Source organism: Ipomoea nil, unplaced genomic scaffold, assembly GCF_001879475.1.
Source record: "Ipomoea nil cultivar Tokyo-kokei standard unplaced genomic scaffold, Asagao_1.1 scaffold0317, whole genome shotgun sequence".
Classification (NCBI taxonomy): Eukaryota; Viridiplantae; Streptophyta; class Magnoliopsida; order Solanales; family Convolvulaceae; genus Ipomoea; species Ipomoea nil.
In genome coordinates this window covers 5,603,311-5,625,228 of record NW_017616745.1, presented here as the reverse complement: position 1 = coordinate 5,625,228, position 21,918 = coordinate 5,603,311, and the positions used below count along the sequence as shown (strand labels likewise).

Here is a 21,918-nt window from a genome sequence, read left to right as displayed (position 1 = left end):
CACATTGATGCTCCTTTTTATTGTTTGTTCTAATTCGTCGTACCCAAGCTTCGGGGACGAAGCTTCTTTGAAGGGGGAGAGAATGTGACACCCCGAAATCCAAATTCGATTAAGGGATCAATTAAATAATTAATCCAATTTCAATTGGTAATTTAATTCTTAAAATCTTGGAAATTCAATAGTCGGGGACTAGTAATTGACTAGTCAACCCCAAAGTCAAAGTTGTACCTTGAGCTTTGTAGGGAGTTCCCTTGTTTCCTTACATCCGTTCATGTTAGTAAGGGTATTCTTGACTTTTCACCTTGTGTTAGTATTGTAAGCTAACCTAGTAGAACACCCTAATTTCTCTCCTTACACTTTCCAAATTCTAGCTCCACCTTCTCTCTGAAAAGGTATATAGCTCTTCTTCCAAGCCAAGTGAAGCTTTGTCAAAACTTCAAGAGTTGTCTCTAAGATTCTACCTTTCATACATTTGGGCATCTAGGACGGTAAGATCCATGTTCATCTTGTGTTTTTAGTGTTTTCTAAGGTGTCTTTTCTTAAAGATAGAATCTTTATGATCTTTTGGTGTGTTCTTGAAGTGGGTGTGGAAGGTGAGCTTTGTTAGGAGCTTGGTGAGGTGTTAAGAGAAGGTTTTTGTCTACAAGAGGTAACCCATGCTCTACAAAATCTATTTTGCTTACCTATTTGATGATTTCTTGGATTCTACATGTGATTTTGCTATGAAATGTGAGTGTTGATGCATTGTCTTGTGAAAATGCATATCTAGAGCTTGTTATTAGGGTTTTTGTATGTCATTGCTTGGCTATTCCTTTGACTCAAGTCATTTTGTTGTATTTGGTGAGATTTGACATGTTTTGGACTTGAACTTGAGCTTGGTGTTGAAAATCCCCAAAGGGATTATTTTGGGCACAGGTGTGTATCTGCAGGCAGAACGGTGGGCAGTGGCCTACCCGCCGCCCACCCGCAGGGAACATAAGCCGGTGGGTGTGTACCCGCGGGGAACATGCTGATGTTGTTGAGGGATTTGTTCCCCGTGATTCTTTTGACTCGGTATTTGGTCTTTTGACTTCCCGATGTTCTCTTGTGGAACTATTTGAGCGTCTTCTTGATGTTTTGTATGTCTAGAACTATATGGTAGGAATCCATGTAGGTTTTGGTGTCTTGAATCGTGCTAAGTGTTCGGCATTGTGTTTCGTTGAACCGTGATTAGTCTTGTGTGTTCTTCAGAACTACTTTCAGTTTACCCGTTTGATAAACATGCTAGTTCGGTGTTTAAATGCTAGCGTGTGTGTTGTTTGTCCCTTCTTGTTGGTTGATGATAACTTGTGTTATTCATCGTTGTTGTTGGGCTGTGATCCACTTCTTGATTGAGTATGGTTTCATATCTTCGTTGTGATCCGTTGATTGATTCCTATTGTGGTGTGATGTGTGTGTGGCTTTACCTGGATTGCACGATTAGTGGTATGTGACACTAGTCACCAAGGTATTGCAGTGGTCCTCGTGGTGGCCATGACGTGATTATGAAGTTGCGACATGTGTGTCAGGTTCACGTATTTCTTGGGAGGCGTGTGTCGCCGTGTGTGTGATCGGTACCCTCGTGTACTATGAAATTGGTGGTCTTGTTGGTGGTTTGTTGGTGGGGGACGACGGTCCCAGGAGGGAAAAGGTTGGACTAAGAAGTACAGGGGTCCTGGAGGTAACAGTTGGAACTAGACATAAGGTTGGGGGTAGCCATAAGGTTGGAACCGGGCATAAGGAAGGCATATCAACTTGTGATGGGTGATGTCACGAGGGCTTGTGTAGCCGTTGTTGTGAATTCTCTTCTTGTGATGTGTGTAGTCACAAGGCATGTGTTGCCGTTTGGTGTGTCCTTATTCCTTTGAGTTATGCATGTCGGGTATTAATCTATTGTGTGATGATAGATTATACCTTGAGACTTCTTGTGAGTCGTTGTTGTTCTTCGTAATCTTGGGATGTGTTCCCGTGTTCTTGTTGAGAGTGTTTGAGTCTTGTGTTGACTATTACTCTTGGTTTTGGACTTATATATATGTATTCCGTTTCGAAAATGGCTTTACAAACTTATATCTTATCTATGTATGATATTTCATATGTATTGGTGGGTTACCAGCATTATTCGCTGACCGGGCATCGTCCCATGTTTTATATGCTTCTTTCAGGTGATGCTTAGACGAGTGCGCGGTTTAGTGCCAGCTAGAGTAGCTCATCCCTTATATTTTGTGGCCTGTGAGCCAAATTAGACTTAGTATTTTGTTATGTTGGTTTCTAGATGTTGAACAATGCAGATGTTAGCCTGTGCGTTCACCTCTGGGTGAGCGTGGCATAGCACCCCGTTTCTTCCAGTTTATATATTTCCTCTTTCAGTCTTCCGCTGTGTTTGATGTTTTGGTTTAGATATCTGCATGTTTAAGGCTTTAAATAGCATGGAAATTAGGGGGTGTTACATCTCACTGTATTTAATCGTGTCTTTTCCGTATGCGCGCAAGAGTAGTTATCAGATGTTCAGAGGAAAGAGGTAATGAACATAACAAGATCATTGCCTTGTCTTCATCTCCAATCTTGACATCAAGCTGACCAGATTTGAGATTATCTGGTTGAAGACATTAATATGATGCACCAAGTCTGAACTCTCCTGCATCTTAAGCTCATAAAGTCTTTGCTTTAGATACAGTTTGTTTAATAGAGGTTTTTCCGTGAGATGAGTTTCTGATTTAACCCAAATCTCTTTTGGGGTTTCCAGGGCAATACACAATTTCATCATCGAGGTATAACCGAATGGTTCATGGCGCACGCTCCTTCAAATATTCCCAATCAGCTTAGATAGTTTTTCCGCCTTCAAGGTTTTCAAAAAGTCTTATTGTGCCAACAAATTCTTTTACCGCATAACCCAAAATTTCCTGTACCATTAACTTTGATATATCAAATTTTGTACTTGAACTGATTAACAAGAACACGAAATAATAATAAAGACAGAAAGGTAAAGAATGCAATATTTACGTGGTTCAACAATGTACCTGCGACCACGGGAGTGAAACTGTTATTTAATTAATTGTGATGGTGAGAGTGGTAATTCAACGCCTTAAGATACATCCAATGTATTTATAGGCATCTAATGGGTCTACCCAAACCGCTTCACTCCTACTCCTTATATGAAACATACTCATATACACGTTAATATTGCTTTTTTTTTTTTTTTTTTTTTTTTACATTTCTGCCATTATTATTATTTCGTGTTCTTGTTAATCTCAACACTCTCCAACCAAACATGTTTATATTACATACCTCATTTTTAACTAAATACAATAATTTAACATTTTCAGCAATCTAATATTTTTTAAGGTAATTTGACATCTCGTGAACCAAACCGACCCCTTATATTATTTGCCGGGTATTAAGTATTAACTATGAACAAAATTTATCATATTCACACATTCGAGCAATTACTTGAGGGTTTTTTGGTCATAAAAAAACCAAAAACAGGGCATCAGACATGACAAAATCGTGGTCGTGCGTGCGAAGACCATATAAACAACCCCCGTCCAACGGGTCGGACATTTCTCTTTGGTTCCCGGTTTCTTCGTCTCCTACGATTCCTCCCATGTCCCCAATTCCCATTCCCCTGTGATAAAAAGAGAGACCCAAAGATACCAAAAGGGAAAAAAAAAAAAGGGTTTTGTCTTTTCGGAAGGAAAAAGAGAAATGATTCCTCAATGGGCACCGCCGTGTAACAATCAATGCACCCACAAATACGCCACTCTCATGCAAATTCCCTGTAATTTCCTCCCTACCCTTAACGTTTTCCATGTATTTTAGACGCATATTTGTGTTTATTTTGCTTTTTCTGTGTATATATTTGTGTTCTTGGGTGTTTGCATTTCTGATTAATCTGTTCTTAGCTTTGTAATTTGAATCCTATCTGATATCTAGCAATGCCATTGAAAATCAAAGTAGTCCCAAAATTTTTGTTCATTTTTCTTTTCTTCTCCCCTTCTGGGATTAGTATTTTCACAGGATTGTATGCTTATTTAGTTATCTTTATTCTTTAACAGCTTATTCTTTAGAGCTAAAGTTTGTGCAGCAACTAGTGGAATGTTCAAGCTTTGGGTAGTTAGAGAAATGAAAATTTGGAATTTTATTAGAGGTTTAGATGGTAAGAGATCGCGAGGGGCCAAAGAAATTTTTCTGGATGAATTTAAATCAGACATTTGTGAGAAAAAACCAAAAAGGAAGTGCTTTCTCAATTTGTAGTTTGAGTACTTGTTTGTGTTTCGAGTTATGGGCAATGATCCTAATAATTGGATTGCCAATTTGAGACTCGGGACGTTATAAATTCTGATAGAAATTTTAAGTGACCTATTAGCTTCACCAAGTTATGGGAATGCTGTCTCCAGTTTTCCTCTCGGGATTTTGGCACTTCTGGAAATTTCATAACTGAAGTGGGAATGCAGCCTAGTAATTAAATGAAGTTTTCGATTGGAACATTACACTGCTCCTTTCGCGAAACTTTCAATTGGAAGGGTAAGCGGTGCCTCCCACTGAATACACCCTCACTGGTTTTGAAGGTTTCAAGAAATGTAAGGTTTAACTGAATGTGCATTATTTTGTGTTCATTAGACACCTAAGACGAGCTTAAGGTTTTTTAGTCTCAAATATTTGCTGCATCTTTTTTCATGCAATCAGTAAATTGGTTTTGGGGAAATCACCATTTTGGTCCCTCAATTGTTTCCCAACTGTCAATGTAGTCCATAGTTTTCAATTTCAACCAATTTGAACATCGAATTGTTTAAAATTTCGTCAATTAAATCCTTCCAGGGACCAAATTGACGAAATTTTAAAAATGTGAAAGTCACCCTTTTGGTCCCTGGTAGGGTTTAATTGACGAAATTTTAAACAACTCGAGGATTAAATTGGTTGAAATTGAAAATTAGGGACTACATTGACAGTTGGGAAACAATTGAGGGACCAAAATGGTGATTAACTCATTGGTTTTTTGATGCACTTTATAACCAAATGCTTGATTACATTCTATAATAACTTCTGTAGGGAGGGTATTCTGCAAGAAGGGATGCGACTCTGATGGGGACACATGGGAGGAATGTAAGTTCTTTTTTTCTATTTTTATCGCGTTTTTAGTTAAAAACATTTAATGATGTTTTCAGTTGCTTTGCTCATTACTCTTGCTAGCCACAAAAGTTATGTTTTCTGAAACTGGGGAAGACTTAAATTCTTAACTGTTCACTTTTTACGTGCTTCTACCCTATGAACATGTAACAAACCGTGCCCCTTGAGTTTCTGAATTTTCCATGAAATTGTTCTCAAAGCCAATTGCTTAGCTGAATTTGAGCCGTTAATTTTGAGCCTAAATATAAAGGTACAGGCTTAAAGGTGCCTCCTACAGTTAGGGTCTGCTCAGGACACCTCGTGGTCTGACCAAAAAAAATATAAACGACTATTTATGTCGGTGATAATACACGTGATTATTGCGTTTTTAGTAAGCATATTAGATGAGCTTCAGCATAACGGGATTACACACCATTTATTGCAGGCTTAGGAGAATGTGATGAAATGTGTTATAAAGATCCGGTTTTGAAGGATCAACAGTGGAGTTCTTACATTGATCGTTCTCCTGGTGCTGTTGGCTACTCAGAGGTGTTTCTTCTTTTACTCCGCTTTCTATCTATGGAAATATTATCTTTTGACACGCGATTAGATTAATTATGGTAATTAGTTTTCTAAGACAAACAAAAACGATAAACTGAAAGAATAACCAAAATGACCACCATTGTGTTTAATTTTGTTCTATTGGTTATGCAATGGAGTATACCCTTACGGGTTGTTTGGTGCATTGAATTGGACTACTGATCCCTTGAAAAGGAAGCCTTATCGAAGACAGATTGTATAGTGTGTCTTTCTTTCTATTTCGTTTTCTTCTCTTTTTGATGACCAGAATTTCGATTTGAATTAATGGAATATCTATCTTGGCGTTATCTATTAACGATAGTGGGGCCCACCTCTATTAACGAACGTTGGCGTTACCTCGTTCTCCTGGGGAAATGGGGTTGTGAAACGTTAGGGTAACGGTGGCGTGAATTATGATTCTATTTTACTTACATATCTTCTTTTGCGAACAGGAATGCTTTCGTGCTTGTGTAGCTGGCTGTGGTTACAAGGTAAGTTACTGTTCATATGCGTTTCACTGCTGGAAATTATGGAATTTCCGACTACTTGAAAGTGATCTTAAATCAAGTCGAAAGCAAAAAGTGGTCGGAAATAGCAACAAAGATTTGTCTGGATACCAAAAGTGGTAGGAACAAGGCTTTCGACTTGATTTAAAGATTACTTTCAGGTGGTCGGAAATTCCATAATTTCCAGCAGTGAATTTGTTTTGGGCTTTGTTTCCTCGATGTTGTTTCCAATGCTATAAGTACCGATTAAAAGACGAAATTATAGTGACGCGGTTTTGATATGTCACGATCGATACTCATTGTTAGAGAACACTACTTTCCGGAACTTTTTTCTCGTGTTCTATATTCCATGAACCGTGAATTGGGACTTTGAACAATAAAAGCCCTTTGAAACATTTGTCTTTGATTCCTCTATATACTAATCAATGTTGAAAAAATCGCTAGGCGCCCTCTAGGCGTCTGGGGACCGCCTAGGGCGGGTGCCTGGGGACCGCCTAGGCGGGTGCCTAGAACGCCTAAGCGGGCGCCTAGGAGGCCAACCGCCTAGCGCCTAGGCGCGATTTTTGCAACACTGATACTAATTGTTTCAGTTTACGTTTATGGTTGATTTATGCGACGTATTTGTGTTGGTTGCAGTTTGATATCCCTACAGAGGAAGTCAAAAAAATCAACCCGAGCAGAGCACCCCCGCCTCCGCCTGCAGAGAAGCCACCGCTTCCTGCTGCTGAAACAAGACCGTCCACAAAGCCTCGTTCGACTACTGAAGACGTTCCCGGGACATCTGCATAGATTATCCCTAACTGTGTACTTATAGACTCACCATTTTTGTTCTTTAAGAATGTCTTGCTGCATCTCAGCCCGGGGCTATAACTTAGGGCGGCCCCGTTTAGCATTTTTCTCGCTAGAGGGGTATATGTTCGAGGTTAGTCTAGCCGTCTAGGATTTCGAGGCCTAACATAGGTAAGTTTTGGAATCTGTTAGCACACCAGATACAGTTTTTTGGTCACGAACTCATGTCCTGGTGACAGATTCTGTAGGTTCATATATTTTTCATGACTTTAAGGTTTGTTGTTTCTGCCAGTCATTGAAAGAGTGCTTTATAGTTATCCAACGTTTTAAAATTTTATTGTTTTTGAAGTTGTGTGAAATCTATGATGTGTTAAAAAGTTTTGCCTTCTATTGGGTGAGTTATGTGAATGAGGATTTGTACACTCCCTTTGGGTGCGTGTGGAAATCAATTTCTGGAAATCATTTTTCGAGTTTTCATCATTTTCTTGAAAAATGACTTTCCATCTTTTTTGGGAGAAGTCGGTTTTTAATTTTTCAATTTTTCAATGTACTACTGCCGCCACCATCACACCACCAATACTAACACTTTGGTTAGTAATCTTTGTTTGTAATTGTGAATTGTAAAACTTTAGTTATTTTGAATTGCAAGACTTTGGTTAGTTATTTTGACTTATTAGTCACTTTGAATTGCAAAACTTATGGGAATCAAGAAAGTGTTCACCACTTTCTTGCCCAAAGCGGAATCAGTTCCTTATGTCCTTTTAACAAGGACTCAAGTCAATTGCCCAAAGCGACCAACAATTGAGTCACCTTCTCCCGTTGAGAAGGCAACACAATGGACGCCGGCCGCCTTCTCAATGGGAGAAGGCGATCAACTATTCGCTTCTTCACCGGAGAGAGCAACAACAGTTGTTGCCTTCTCCGTCGAACAAGTCACCATTTTTTTCAATCATGTTAGTAAACGAATAATTTGTGATGATCAACAACATCTTGTTTACTAGTAATCTGTTCGTTATCGGTACATTAATTTTATTTGCTTAATTTTAATAAGTTAACATATTTAATTGTACTTTTTAAAAATTGGTCTAATTACATTTTTATATAAAATTGAAGGACATATTTGACCATTTTACCTACTTAGAAAAAGGAAGGGAAAGAGAAACTTTTTTATACTATTCGAATGTACTATAGCAGTTGTGAGCCCACAGACGGAGTAACAACGTGAGAACTGAGAAGTGTCGTCCAGCTCTCTCAGTCTTGAGCTGGAAAAGCCCTAGAATCCTTATAGAACCCAAAACCACGTTGGGGTTTTTTTTTTTTTCATAGTTTCATTATGTTTTTCCGTAGATTGATGATTGGTTTGCATAAATATACAAGTTCAGCAATTTAAATTTGTATTTCTCTGCGAACAAATGATCAAAATATAGACAATTCTAACGAAATCTCTCAATAAGAGAGCTCGGGTTCATTTTACACACAGAGTTCTGTACTGATTGTCTGAAGAATTTGATTTTTTTGGGAACCCTAAATTGGTGGGAGTTTAGAGACATACAATTGGGAACAATGCCGCAAGTGAGGATCGTCGCGAAGAATTTCATGGACATGGTGGCTTCATTGCCCGCCATGAAGCTCGACAGTCTCTATGATAACCCCTTCATCTGTGAAGCTATTCTCAGGTTCTCTTCCTCCCTCTATTTCTCGGCTATGCTCTGTATTTATGCGTCTGATGCCTTTGATTTCCTGTGATAGATCACTACCTCCATTGGCAAAGAAGTACGTACTGCAACTGCTATACATAGATTCGCCAATCGCTGCCAAGTCTATTGGGGAATGGGTACTTGCAGATGGATCCACTAAGCACAAAGTAGCCATTGATAGACTAATACAGTTGAGACTATTGAGTGAAACTTTTGACAGGTTAGTCACTTACACTACAAATTTTTTGTCTGTTTTTTTCTTTCTATGTTAGAGAATTCCCTAGTCAATAAGGAGTGATTGATTACCTTTTCTGTTCTTTAGCTAGTGATATCAATGTCTTTAAAATAGATGATGACTAGTGGGGGTTGTGACAAAGGAAGGTTCAAGAGAGTGCTTTTCAGATATCTGGCACTGGTGATTTGTAGTGAAGGGCTGGGGCAACTTGTAAATCTAATGAAGTGGGATCTTTTCCTTTCATTGATAAGTAAATCTAAGCTAAACAAAATGCATCAATATTCAATACGTGTTTTACTTAAGATTTCTGCATCTAGGGGTGGAAACTTGGTTGACTTGAAACTGACCTTACCTGAGCATGTGGCACTCAAAAACTTTGGATACTGGAAAATCACAACTGAAACTGAACTGAAGCACCCTTAGGTTTGTTGAGTTTGGTTAAGCCTTATAATTGAATTGCCCTTTAAATTAAACATCTCATTTCACTGGAGCCATGTCTCAATGATATACTATAAAGTGACAATATCTTCAAGTCACAATTAATTTTATTAAAATTGATGGCTCAAGTCTCCATTACATATCTTACTGATTGCCAATGCCCCATTAAAGTCCAGAAGTGGATGTGATCAGAGAACTCGTAGGAGCCAGGTCTGATAAAGTCGAAGAAGAAGAGTGTATGACTACAGACTACTTGTAGAGAATTTGATCATTTAGGGAAATGGGGAAGATGAACCTAGAGGATTAAGAGTTGGGCTTTGTTCTACATTAGGACTTTGATTGGAGAGAAGACTAAGAGGATTGGGAACAAAAGAGGGCTGCTTAGTTCAAAATCACTTCTTGAAAAGTGACTTAGTCATCCATCCTTCCCATCTCTCTTACCCTCTTTAGTTAAGTCTTAACTTTTGGGATTCTGGTGAGGGTTCACGACCTGTCCACCTTGAATGTGAACATCTTTTTTTTTTTTTTTTTTTTTGCATGAGTTTTTGTTCTTTTTTTCCTTGCAGCAACATTTTCTATTTATTTATCCTGATAATTATGATTATGATGTCATAGTTTGGTTTTATTTCATTAGATGTCTTGTTTTCCTGGTGCTGATGATGCTCTAATTGGCCTTGACAGGAAAAAGGATAGTTCTTATCAATTAAATCCAAAGTTCCAATACAATCTTCGTAAGCACATAGTCCATGGGTAAGCTAGGTTCCATTACCTTGCACATGAATTATGATAAACCTGATAGGACTTTCCATTTTATTTTCTGTACTGTTTAATGGTGTTATTTTACTCTGAGAATTCTTGAGTGTATGTGCTATAGAGAGCTGAAGAGGTGTGATTTAGTCATGTTGAGGGTTCAGGCATCAATTTCTGCTAACCATGTTGAGTGTTCTGTGTTACTTATTTTTCTTATGATTTCTTCCTAGTTAACTTGCCCCATGACTTTATTATATTATTGACAAATGTTGGCTAGTTGTTTTCTTGTCCACTCTGGATGTTGGAACTTCTGCCTTGCCACTATTTTCACTCTTTGAATCATATTAAACTACTAGATAGGGTAATAAGTTTTTAATGACTACTATATACTTTAAGGAGATAATCATTCCTATGAGAATGTTTAAATGTGTAAGAATGCATCATAACATATGACATTTAAAACCTGCAGTGGAATTTTACCAAGAGAACCAATGCCTTCAAATATCACCGTGAGGCTTCCTAAGTTGGAGGAGTTAGATGCCTATGCCTCAGAACAGTGGGAGGTATGAATTGCATGTACTTTTCGTATCAGTATGGTTGAGTTTTGAAGATGATGTGATCATCCTGTTATATTGCTATAAAGGCTTGTACTTTCGGTTATTATTATTATTATTAACATAAATCAATCTTCACTTTGACAATGATTTTGACTACTCTTTTTATGACCTTCAACTGTGGCAAACCAGTGCTTCCTGCTGCACCTTATAAGCTCCAGTGAAGCTGGCAAGACAATAAACATAAGGCCTTCTATGATGAAGGTTTTCCAGCGTGGTCTTATGAGTCAAAGGTATTTTCTCTCCTTCATGTTTTATCTATAAAAAATATATATAAATTATGCTTTTCATTTCATGCATAGAATAAAGAAGTATCTAATGAACTATGTATTCTTCTTGACTTTTGACAGAGATGACAAAGAGCCACCAAAGTTGACTGAAAGTGGATTTCAGTTTTTGGTATGAGCTGCTAAATTACTTCGACCATTCCTAATTGAAGTCTGTATTAACTATTGTCTATGACAGCTGATGGATACTAATGCACAGCTTTGGTATATCATCAGGGAGTACATAACCAATGCAGAGGTATCACTTTTGTTGGCTTCTGTTGCTCCTTTTCCTTTTCTTTCACTTATCCTCAAAAGCTTTTTTGGTGTGAATGAAAAAAGAAAAAATGAAAAGAAACATGCGCCCAGGGTGGGTGTGAAAGTGAAAGGTAACAGAAAAAAAGCCTTTGGCCAGGCATTCAGCCTTTGTTCAACCTGCAGGAGAGTAGCTGGCCATGCTTTCACAGTTTCACATCCACCTTTTTTCATGAAAGTGGATCTTCCTTTTGCCTTGGGGGTTGTGGGTGGGTAATGGAGTTGCCATGGAAATGGAATCCCTATTCTGATAAAAAAAATGGTTACTATCATTTCCAATATTTTCTTGACATATCAGTCACCCACATTTTAATGTAGGAGAGTGGGGTGGATTCTGCAGATCTTATTGCATTTCTTTTGGAGCTCAGCTTCCATGTTGCAGGGGAGGTACCATATTCTTCTTAGTTTCATTATTTCCAAGTGCCAGCTTTCTTACTGTTTAACTGCCAAGGGATTTCTTTAACTTTGGCATACTTGAATTTTTAAGTAATAGATGTCTATCTGAGGGAAAAAGTTTAGGACAGCTCAAAGAGCCAGAAATTTTGAATCAATTTCTGTGATTTCACTCTATTAGTAGTAATTCAATCATGAATTTTCTTATGATGTAGGCATACAACACAAACACATTAACTGAGGTCCAGCGAAGTATAATTAGGGACCTTGGAGATCTGGGGCTGGTCAAGCTACAGCAGGTGAATGCTAGTAATTATGAGCATTGTTTCCAAGTGTTGATGACTAGTAATTTCTTCTAACTCGTAAAATAACTTTCCCCTGTTCAGGGACGGAAAGAGAGTTGGTTTATACCTACCAAATTAGCTACCAACCTCTCAATTAGCTTGGCAGATACATCATCAAGGAAAGAGGTAGCATAAACATATGGGCATTCTTTTCAACCGCTAGTTTAATTCCGAAACAATTAATCTGAAGTTGTGGTGAAACAAAGGATTTATATTTGAATAATGTAGTGCACCTTCTTTTTTCTACATTCCTATCCTTTTTTGCTCTTTCCATCAGGGATTTGTTGTTGTGGAAACAAACTTCAGGATGTACGCGTATTCCTCATCAAAATTACATTGTGAGATCCTGCGCCTTTTTGCTAGGTAAGATATTTTTGGTTCGTATTTCCTACCATCTGTTGAGGAGGATATATATGAAGAAACACTGGGGTCTTACTCCCTGTTGTTCATTTGGTTGTTGTATTCCACTTCTTGAGAGTCAAATTAGCCATGTTTGGCTTCAAATAGGTACTAATTTGTTTTAAACTACATATAATGTACTACCTATTATTAAAGAGCAAAAACCATATTTCTAAATGTTAAAAAGATAAATAATATAGATTCACACACGTACACCACACACACAAACACACATGAAAAAAAGAAATGTTGTTTAAAGCACCTAGACCTCGCTTATGTGTCCTTTTTGTTACCAAATTAAATCTCCATGTCACGACTGCCCAACTAGGGCCACATTTGGCAACTTGAATAGTTGCTATAGGAGGTTACTCTGCAGATTGGAAGTTTAAGTCTTCATTTCCAGTTCACTGGCACCACTGCCAAGGTTTGCTGGATTTTAAAGATTTTTGGTCATATTGTTGGCGAATGAATTACAATTTCAAGGATGAAATCAAGGATTCCTTTCATCCGTAAAGAGAACAGAATAAGAAAAGAGGGGGCTGGGGGTGAATCTAGTTTTGCGTCTATTAGCTTTGTCTCCTAAGTTACATAGTCTATTCAAGTTTTAAATATTGAGTTAATACCCACTTTAGTCCTTTACTATAGTGGTTTTTCTCGATTTAGTCCTAACTCTTAAATGACTTTTTGTGCTTAATTAGGTCATCGACTTTGATGGGTTTTACCCAATTTAGTCCTTTGTTAAGATAGTTTGGTAATTTCACCTCTATTAATATCCAATTAGTCCTTGACTATAGTAGTTTTGCCCAAGTTAGTCTTCGACTATAGTGATTTTACCCAATTTAGTTATCAACTATAGTGATTTTTCTCGATTTAATCATTGATTCTAACATCCAAGGACTCAATTAGGTAAAACCATCGAGGTCGAGGACCTTTTTTTTTTTTTTTTGAATGCTTCTGACTCTATTACAATGTAGTATCTGTTCATAAGTACTTTCTCAATCTACTGAAACACAAAGAGTCAATACTGAATACCGCCTCCCTCGAGGTCGAGGACCTAATTAAGCACATAAAGTAGTTTAGGACTAAATCGAGAAAAACCACTATAGTCGAAGGCTAAATTGGGTATTAACTCTTTAAAATTATTGAATCATGTGAAAGTCTTTGTTTCTACTGTTAATTTTGTAAATAACAATTTGTGCTGGAAACAGAGTGGAGTACCAGCTTCCGAATCTCATTGTTGGTGCTATTACAAAAGAAAGCTTGTACAAAGCTTTTCAAAACGGCATAAGTGCTGAGCAGGCAAGTGATAGCTTTCTTTCTCTGCATTATGCCATTATGTCATTTCTTCAAGTAAATTACTAAACCTACTCTAAAAAATGTATAATTCTCACACTTACTAAAGAAAGTAGTGAATGATTCATTCACGGATCAGTGTTGTCCGTTTTCATGAACTTAATTATATGCTGTCGTATATTTTCTTGCAAGATCCTGGTAACCCAAATAATACACCAGTATCGGGTTCCTATGTCACCGTGTCTATAAGGTCTTTGTCATCTTTTGGGCGATCAGCTGGGGTTGTGACGAATGACGATATGTAAATTTACCTCATTTTGGTCGTCATTTGATACACTGCAATTTCATATGAAGCTAATGGGTTTAACCTTCGAATTTTCCCAAGATAGACTTCTGATGTTGTGTATGAAATTGCACAGATAATTTCTTTCTGTCAGCAGAACGCACATCCAAGGGTTGCCGAGAGAATACCAGCCGTTCCAGAAAACGTCACTGACCAGGTAGGTAGTTTTCGTAATGCTTTATCGGTTTTTATCGTACTTTCCTTCTTAACAAAGAGTAAATCCCACACGTTAGATAACGATTCGGTTCACATCTTGATCTTATTACGCCATTAGCCAACACACTTGTTAGAAGTGAATAGGTTAGGGATGTGAAGGGCCATGGCATATGAAAAGTCCTGGGATGTGAAGGGCCTTCTACCGTGTGTTTAGCATGTATATATATGGCAGTGTGTTTAGTTGAAGGAAGAAGTAAGAAATATATAGAGAGTTTTATTTCTTAACAACACTTAGGCATCAAATGTACTAAGATTCAATTTCACATGGCAGATTAGGTTGTGGGAATCCGATCTGAACAGGGTTGAAATGATGCCAGCCCATCTTTACGAGGAATTCCCCTCGAGAGTAAGCTCCGCCCACAAAACATTTTTCGGCTTTGTCATTACAGATGATCTCATCTCATCTCATCTCATCTCATCTCCCTGCAGGACGCCTTTGAGGCTGCTTGCGATTTTGCACGAGAATATGGAGGATTGCTGTGGGAGGACTCTAAGCGAATGCGAATCGTGGTGAAGGCAGAAATTCTTGCTAACATGAAAGAGTTCCTTCGTCGAAAGCAATAATCAGTTGTGTCTTCCCTCAATATTTATGAGAGTTTAAGGTTAGATTGTTTCTTTGTGCAATGTTTTGTTCAAGTGGAAGTATGTGGGAATTTTGACAGTCTACATTCGACATAACATAATATATATACATATATGTCATAACCATGTATACATATCATTTGATAGTGAAAAATTAGTCAAATAGCAAAACACAACTCAAAGTTATGAACTATTGATCGTTTCCACTATCAAAAAGTTCTAAAATATGTACTCATACTTTTGTAAAATCTTCTCATGAATATGAAAATTGTATTTTGGCTATATAAAAATGGGTTTAATTAAAAAAAAAAAATTACTGTTCTTTTTAATGACATAAATTTTCCGGTCGTAAATCTTGTCTTATAACTCTTGCCAACTAAAACCATAAGGGTAAATCAACTTATATTATTCATAGCTGATCGATTCAAATAAAAAAGATTCATAGCTGACCAGTTCAAATCAAGAAGATCAATAGAATATTCTCACGAGAGTTAAACCTGGAACTTGTAATTACCAAGCCTATTGCAAATCAATAGTTTGACCAACATTTTGTTTTAAAAGTGATAGATATTCAAGTTTTGAAAATTATTTTCTCAAAATTTTGGAAAAAAAAAAAACACATTAACAAAGATTAAATCATGGACAGAAATGAAATTCAGTCATACATTACACAAGAGGTTACAAGGTTAAAAGTTCATTAAAAACATTCACACAACAATACTATCAAATAAGCTCGCGAGTTTCAGAGCATATTTGGGGAGAAAGTTTGAATTTTTACAAGACAAACTCCATAACTGTACAAGCAGAAGCACACCTTCGGATAGCGACTGCAGACTCTCGTAAATCAAAGGGCGAAGGTGCGGCTGCGGGTTCTCTCGTGAATCGAAGAGAGCAGCATGTATACATACATTCAGAACATACAATTAAGAATATGTAGCTAAACCCCTGTGCCACAATAATTCAGGCCGGGTTCTTATAAATAGAAACGCTTAGGAAAAACACTCTGCGTTGCTAAATATATCCTCTTGGTTGGCCTTGGAGTGATCAACGGGAGAAAAAAAAAATGGCGGTCGAGATGAACCATCCATCCAAGAGTGAGTGTGTCGAAACGCTCTTACCTTATGTGAGTATCGTAAGTCTCAAAAACAGTCTCGGGCACGACCAGAGGCAGCTTCTCTATGTACACGAACAGCCTTCTTAGGTTTTCCCTTGTTATCGTTGCCATGTCTACCACGTCCTTACTGTCCATATATACCCAGAGGTCCCGGGAGTTTACCCTCTTCAGACTATCTCGGCAGAAGGGGCATGATTGTGATCTCGACCGCCTGCAATTTATGTAAATAAGTCCTTGCTATGTACTCCATATTCAAGCGCGCGCGCACACACACACACACACATATATATATATATATATATATATATATATATATATAGACTAGTGATCAAATGAGTCCATCATGTTATATGAGTCCGTGTGGACAGATCTAGGCCATTGAATGCTTGAGATCAATGGTTTAGATTTCGCCAACTGTGCAAGTGAAGTGCATAAAGTTGCACAGTTGGCCATATCTAAGGCATTGATCTCAAGTATTCAATGGTCCAGATCTGTCCAGACGGACTCATATAACAGGGTGGACTCACAGGAACACTGGTCGTGAGGTATATTTTGAAACTAGCCCCAAGTAAAGGAATGCAATGTACTACTTGTCTCCTTTGGCTGCATAATAAGCGGGGAAATTTCTCCTATTTATGAAGTGAATATGAATCGATAGTCGTTGCAGTTAAGCAGCAGTTCACCCCGGACATGAAAATACAAAGACACGCACATATGTATATGTATAGGGCAGAGATAAAGCGTGAGAGTGTTACGAGTAGGGAAACACACCATTCACGGTAGCATTTCAAACACATGGCATGATTGCAGTTAGGCAGCACGATTTTGCTGTTCACTTCCATGCATATCCCGCATTCTTCTTCCCTCTCAATATCCAAATCCGAGGACTGTCTGCAATCCTCGTCGTCTCGTCTCCGGTACCTCTCCAGAAAGACCGCTTTCTGTTTTTTGTCTTCGGAATCTGTAACCCCGTTCTGAAGTTGACATAGAGAGGGATAAATAACGGCTGTCCATCAATTACATAGGAACATTAGCAGCAATACCATATTGTAGGGGCTATTATTTATGTATACGAGGTCGGATAATGTTACGAGCCGGATATCTGGGATCGCGTCACAGACCTAGAAACTTAAGAATAAAATTGCAGAAGCTTTTTTGGAGTGCTTCTTCTCCCAATCTTTCATTTAATAGAAAGCATTCTTAAGTTTCTAAGCATGTGACGCGATCCCAGATATCCTGGCTAAGACGAACTCTAGTAACGCACCGTAGAATTCTCTAATGCTCGCTTTTCTTTCGTGAGTGGACATGGTAGTGGTGCCATCAACATAAACCTGAAACAAAGGAGCACAAACACTTAGAGAAAGTGAAGAGATTTCTCGGAAGAAACGGATAGGAATGAGAACGTTAATTCGGACTTTGTAAATTAGAATCCTCAGCAGCCCAAGAGCTCCGGCTAGATGGCAGTCGGTCCATTGAACTAAAAACATGAAGAGATGCGCCGCGGGACTGTAGGACATTCGCATTTGTAGGCAAGCGCCATCGTACTCCCTCGGGAAATCGGATGCCCTGCACCCACATTGCCACATTCATATCACCGAAAACACAAAAGAACACGAATTAACACCATCTGCCAAACAGATAACAAAACTAACTACCTAACTGATCCAAAGACTGAAAAAGGACAAGAATACAAAGCAAGTATATGCTTACAAGTTACAAGTCACAATCATAACCCCATCACCACCCCATCACCTCCCTGTTGAGCATATAGCCATTAATGTGCAATACAATTATCAGCTTAGGTTCTTAGTTGAGATGGAGCACATGTTTCAATTTGGTATTAGAGTCAGACCAAAGGGAAAGTTCAATTTTATTTTCTTATACCGCCACACATTTTCGAGATTTCTCACCCCAATTCTTCCACTATTTTAACCAACAAATCAAGACAAAAAAAAAAAAAAAAAACACACACACACACACACACACATAATAGTGCCAGAAAACAGGTAATTAGAAGTAATTTGTAGGATATTATTAACAAAAATGGCTTTTATTGAAACCATCAGAACAGTATTAAAATGGATAGATACCTTTACCAGCAACTCAAGCAAGTAGTGAAGTGATGTTCAAACAAACCTCGATATGATAGCAACCTTCCTTAATCAAATGCCCCAAAACATTAAACCTCACGGCGCTACGTAGGATTAAAGAAACCCATTTTTTACAACATATCCAATACAGTGATTATCCAATATTCGTAAGAAATCCCAAACCAGATTTATAAAACACACAAATATATATATATGTTCAATGCTTTGAGGAAAACATTACAATTAAAAAGCGATTTCGACAAATTTAAGAAAAAGGAAACATAGTAAGTTTCTGGAATGATGAAGAAGAAGAAGAGTTGACTTACAGGGTGTTGGCATGTTGAATATCAGCTTCAAGAACTTTGAGAGAATCCTTAAAAGACTTTCGCATTGGCCCTGCAAAACCCCCTCCTCCTCCCCCTCCCCCCACATACATCTCTCTGTCTCTCTCTCTTTCCTTCACTTCTTCTCTAAATTTCTCTCTCTAAAACCCACCTGGAAAAAAACTTCCCTCAAACCAAAACCTTGAACAGCATCACCATTTTCTCCAAAAAAATCCAAAGATTGTGTTTTTTTCTATTCTTATGAAAGAATTTCCCAAAACTGTGTCACGGATAGAGTCCTGGGTGATTCTATTCTCCTTTCTTGAATGCAGAGAGAGAGAGAGAGAGAGAGAGAGTGGAGGCTGTTGTCAGTTGCCGCGTGTACATGAGCTGATGAGCCTCGGGAGTTAAAAAAAAGAAAATAGTGTATTAAAATATCTTTTGGGGAATATCAAACTTAAGTGCTTTTCTAACTGCTTTCCAAAAAAAAAAAAAAAAAGTGCTTCTCTAACTTTGAAAAATTTGCATAAATGCACCTTAAATTATTCAAAGTTACTCCAACCTCCCTAAATTTTTTATTGAGTAAATACCTAAAATGGTCCCTCGACTATAGCTAAATTCACAAATTGGTCATTGACTTTCAATTTCAACCAATTAAGTCCTTAACTTTGCAATTTTAACACGATTTGATCCTCCGTCTATTTGACCGTTTGTTGACTGTGATTTTTGAGGATATATATGTAATTTCATGGTCCATCATCGGTTTTTTAAGGTTTCGGTTGCATTTTCAGACCGCGCTCTAGTTGAGTTCGTACCAGAGCGAAGAAGACGATGTGTTTCTGAAACGGTGCAACATCATCCTGGAGGCCTCCATGCTCTCCGACGAGAGCTGCAGGTTCTTCTGGAGATCGTCGATGACGGCGCAGCCGCCGGCGATGATGCAGAATCGTTAAATTACATATATATCCTCAAAGATCACGGTCAACAAATTGTCAAATAGACAGAGCACCAAATTGTGTTAAAATTGCAAATTTAAGGACTTAATTGGTTAAAATTGAAAGTTGATGACCAATTTGTGAATTTAGCTATAGTCGAGGGACCATTTTGGGTATTTACTCTTTTTTTATTCATAGTAACTCATCTCTAAAATAAATTAAAGAAAATATTATATATGAACTTTCATTCTCTACTCTTAACTTTTGATTATTATTCCCAAAAGGTTGAATTCTCAACCTGCTAAGCCTTTGCTTATTGCGCAAAACGAGCCCCCTCACTTTGAGGGGTTGTTCCCACACGGCCACTGGTGAGACTCGATCACTGATAATTGTTTGTCTACTCTTAACTTTTGATAAGAAAGCTACTAGTATATAATTATAAAGGTGAAGTTTTTTCCCCAAATAAAATTCGAGTGTGTCTAAGATAAAATTTAGATTGATTTCACAGAAGTGAGATACTAAATGTCGTATGGAAAAGAGAGAGAGGCCCTCGAAGCACATTTCAACAAGTTAATCAACCAAAAATAAGTTCATAAGTTTTACTTTGTTAATAATTGCAATGTGCATGGTTTGAATCCTACTAATGATCATAAAAGAGGCATACGCAAGGCACATCCTTTGATTTATCTAATCCACTAATCTTTAAGGTAGAAGTGATAATGAACCTTTAAGTTTAGAGTTTAAATTTTTTACTAAAAGAGATAACACGTACTGAGAAGAGTGTGTTAGATTGTCACTTTGTATTAATGTTTTAAAGAGATTATTTATTTCAATTTTTTTTTGTATTATCAAATGTGATGGTAAAAGACTAAAAGTGGTGCAAAATCAGACATACATGTGCATTTAGTTAATTTTTGAGAAAATCATTTTAAGTCACGAATAATTAAAAACCAAAAAATTAAGACTTTGTGGTCTAATGACACTCAGATTGCACTCTTATATGGGAGGTTGTGGGTTTGAATCTCAGTAGATGCGACATTGAATCTTTGTGCTTCAATAGGTGGATACTACATTGTAATAGAAGTAGTAGCACTTAAAAAAAAAAATAAAAACCAAAGAGGAAACATACATTTATAGTACTACTCTTTTTATTTGAAGGAATAAACAACCAAATATCCAAGTATCCAACACCTCTTGTATATTATGGTAAGAAATAACTATTGAACATTTCAGGGCGTTTGGTTGGAGGGGGGGGAATTATGTGGGAAAGGAATTGTAATTCCATGGGAGTTGAATTACTGGGAATAAAGTGAGAATTTAAATTCCAGTGTTTGGTTGACAGGAATAGAATTACTGGGAATTTCAATTCCAATGTTTGGTATACATGGGAATTGAAAGGGAATAAGTAGTATAAAGTAAAAAATGTCCATTATTGTTGTTAGACATTGATTTTAAGTTAAAAAAAATGAAGGGGTAATGTTGACTCATCACTATCTTTTTTTCCCAGGAATTAAAATACCAGGGAGACATGGAATTTTAATTCCATGAAAATGGGGGAATTGCAATTCCCTCCAACCAAACTACGGAATTTAATGGCCCTTGGAATTAGGTGGGAATTAAGTGGGAAGGGAATTTAAAATCCCTCCAACCTAACGCCCTGTTAATCTACAATCTACATACATGTACAATTCTAATAAGAGTCAATAATGTTAGGCCCTTAACTGGAATAAAAAAATATTGGTCCTATTGTTTCTTAAAATGAATGGTTTATATTATTTCGATTTTAGTATTTTTTTTAATGATTTTTCTTATTTACCCTCTATTATATTATTTTCTTTCTTTAAATAACCTAAATTCCGTTAGTTTAAATTTTAGTAACGGAATATTCCGTTAACTATTTTTTATTTTTAACTTACTCATTAATTTCTATAAGAAAGGTCTTAGGTTCGAACCACATCCCAATTAGAGTTGACATAATTGTTAAATATATACTACGAATATGTTAAAATGTATTAAAAAAAAGTATAATATAAAATTTAACATAAACTTTGGTCAAATAATTAGTCCGACTAAATACCTAAGAGTAAATACCAATTTTAGTCCCACAAATATTAGCAAAATGACAATTTTAATCCACATGTTTAATTTCTACCAAAACTCATCCCACAACTATTGTTTTACTACCAAAGTTCATCACTCCGGTCACCGGAAAAATTAAAACACGCCGAATTCTTAAATTAATAAGGGTATTATTGTCTTGCGCGCAGGGTGAGACGCACTTCCGCGTCTCACATGTTCTTTATATATATATGTGTGTGTGTGTGTGTGTGTGTGTGTGTATTCTGACAAAATGTGAGGTGTTGCAAAAAAAAAAAAAAAAAAAAAAATTCTCCAAAAACCAACACCCCCATTTGTTAAAAACTCGTTAGGCAAAATTTTACTGTTTCAAAAATTAGGTAAAATTCCCTTTTGTGGATGCTCTAACCATTCCTGCCATAAAGCAGTTTAGGGCAACCTCTGAACCTCAACTAATCTTGACACCCTTAACATCATGCGCCATTAATACATTTACACGG

The 21,918-nt window shown here is 37.3% G+C and overlaps 3 protein-coding genes across 7 annotated transcripts; 2 read left to right on the top strand and 1 right to left on the bottom strand.

Annotated features, from left to right (window-relative positions):
- Window positions 1-3,545: 3,545 nt before the first annotated feature.
- LOC109170805 lies at window positions 3,546-7,372 on the top strand. Its single transcript, XM_019319988.1, has 5 exons — window positions 3,546-3,793; window positions 5,065-5,118; window positions 5,567-5,670; window positions 6,153-6,191; window positions 6,843-7,372. The coding sequence occupies exons 1-5, from the start codon at window positions 3,721-3,723 to the stop codon at window positions 6,993-6,995; spliced, it is 423 nt and encodes a 140-aa protein (XP_019175533.1). The 5' UTR covers window positions 3,546-3,720; the 3' UTR covers window positions 6,996-7,372.
- An 807-nt stretch (window positions 7,373-8,179) lies between these two features.
- LOC109170741 (RNA polymerase II transcription factor B subunit 2) lies at window positions 8,180-15,066 on the top strand. Of its 2 annotated transcripts, none has more exons than XM_019319894.1 (15): window positions 8,180-8,671; window positions 8,745-8,912; window positions 10,047-10,115; window positions 10,585-10,678; window positions 10,862-10,962; window positions 11,038-11,128; window positions 11,195-11,254; window positions 11,629-11,697; window positions 11,919-12,002; window positions 12,090-12,173; window positions 12,325-12,410; window positions 13,655-13,745; window positions 14,159-14,239; window positions 14,570-14,644; window positions 14,728-15,066. In XM_019319894.1, exons 1-15 carry the CDS (start codon window positions 8,559-8,561, stop codon window positions 14,860-14,862), a joined length of 1,401 nt encoding a protein of 466 aa, XP_019175439.1. In that variant the 5' UTR covers window positions 8,180-8,558; the 3' UTR covers window positions 14,863-15,066. The 2 variants fall into 2 exon arrangements, with proteins under 2 accessions (XP_019175439.1, XP_019175446.1); XM_019319901.1 differs by having other exon boundaries at window positions 8,559-8,671; window positions 11,080-11,128; window positions 14,728-14,862.
- Window positions 15,067-15,521: 455 nt separating this feature from the next.
- On the bottom strand, window positions 15,522-18,816 carry LOC109170778 (E3 ubiquitin-protein ligase rnf8-A-like). 4 transcript variants are annotated; one of them, XM_019319956.1, is made up of 6 exons: window positions 18,411-18,503; window positions 18,085-18,147; window positions 17,410-17,560; window positions 17,259-17,325; window positions 16,766-17,000; window positions 15,522-16,205 (listed from the first exon to the last, which is right to left on the bottom strand). In XM_019319956.1, exons 3-6 carry the CDS (start codon window positions 17,515-17,517, stop codon window positions 15,995-15,997), a joined length of 621 nt encoding a protein of 206 aa, XP_019175501.1. In that variant the 5' UTR covers window positions 17,518-17,560; window positions 18,085-18,147; window positions 18,411-18,503; the 3' UTR covers window positions 15,522-15,994. The 4 variants fall into 4 exon arrangements, with proteins under 4 accessions (XP_019175501.1, XP_019175484.1, XP_019175511.1 ...); XM_019319939.1 differs by lacking the exon at window positions 18,085-18,147 and having other exon boundaries at window positions 18,411-18,811; XM_019319966.1 differs by lacking the exon at window positions 18,411-18,503 and having other exon boundaries at window positions 18,085-18,151.
- Between the last annotated feature and the right edge of the window lie 3,102 nt (window positions 18,817-21,918).

What these genes read in the sequence shown, in the direction of transcription:
- LOC109170805 (XM_019319988.1), top strand. Translation starts at nt 3,721, where the DNA reads ATGATTCCTCAATGGGCACCGCCGTGTAACAATCAATGCACCCACAAA. An exon ending in TGGGGACACATGGGAGGAAT is followed by an intron (nt 5,119 to 5,566) that starts GTAAGTTCTTTT and finishes CATTTATTGCAG; the next exon opens with GCTTAGGAGAATGTGATGAA. An exon ending in TAGCTGGCTGTGGTTACAAG is followed by an intron (nt 6,192 to 6,842) that starts GTAAGTTACTGT and finishes TGTTGGTTGCAG; the next exon opens with TTTGATATCCCTACAGAGGA.
- LOC109170741 (XM_019319894.1), top strand. Translation starts at nt 8,559, where the DNA reads ATGCCGCAAGTGAGGATCGTCGCGAAGAATTTCATGGACATGGTGGCT. An exon ending in CGTAAGCACATAGTCCATGG is followed by an intron (nt 10,116 to 10,584) that starts GTAAGCTAGGTT and finishes TAAAACCTGCAG; the next exon opens with TGGAATTTTACCAAGAGAAC. An exon ending in GCTTCCATGTTGCAGGGGAG is followed by an intron (nt 11,698 to 11,918) that starts GTACCATATTCT and finishes CTTATGATGTAG; the next exon opens with GCATACAACACAAACACATT.
- LOC109170778 (XM_019319939.1), bottom strand. Translation starts at nt 18,520, where the DNA reads ATGTATGTGGGGGGAGGGGGAGGAGGAGGGGGTTTTGCAGGGCCAATG. An exon ending in TGAGGATTCTAATTTACAAA is followed by an intron (nt 17,326 to 17,409) that starts GTCCGAATTAAC and finishes CCTTTGTTTCAG; the next exon opens with GTTTATGTTGATGGCACCAC. An exon ending in GAGCATTAGAGAATTCTACG is followed by an intron (nt 17,001 to 17,258) that starts GTGCGTTACTAG and finishes ATTGATGGACAG; the next exon opens with CCGTTATTTATCCCTCTCTA.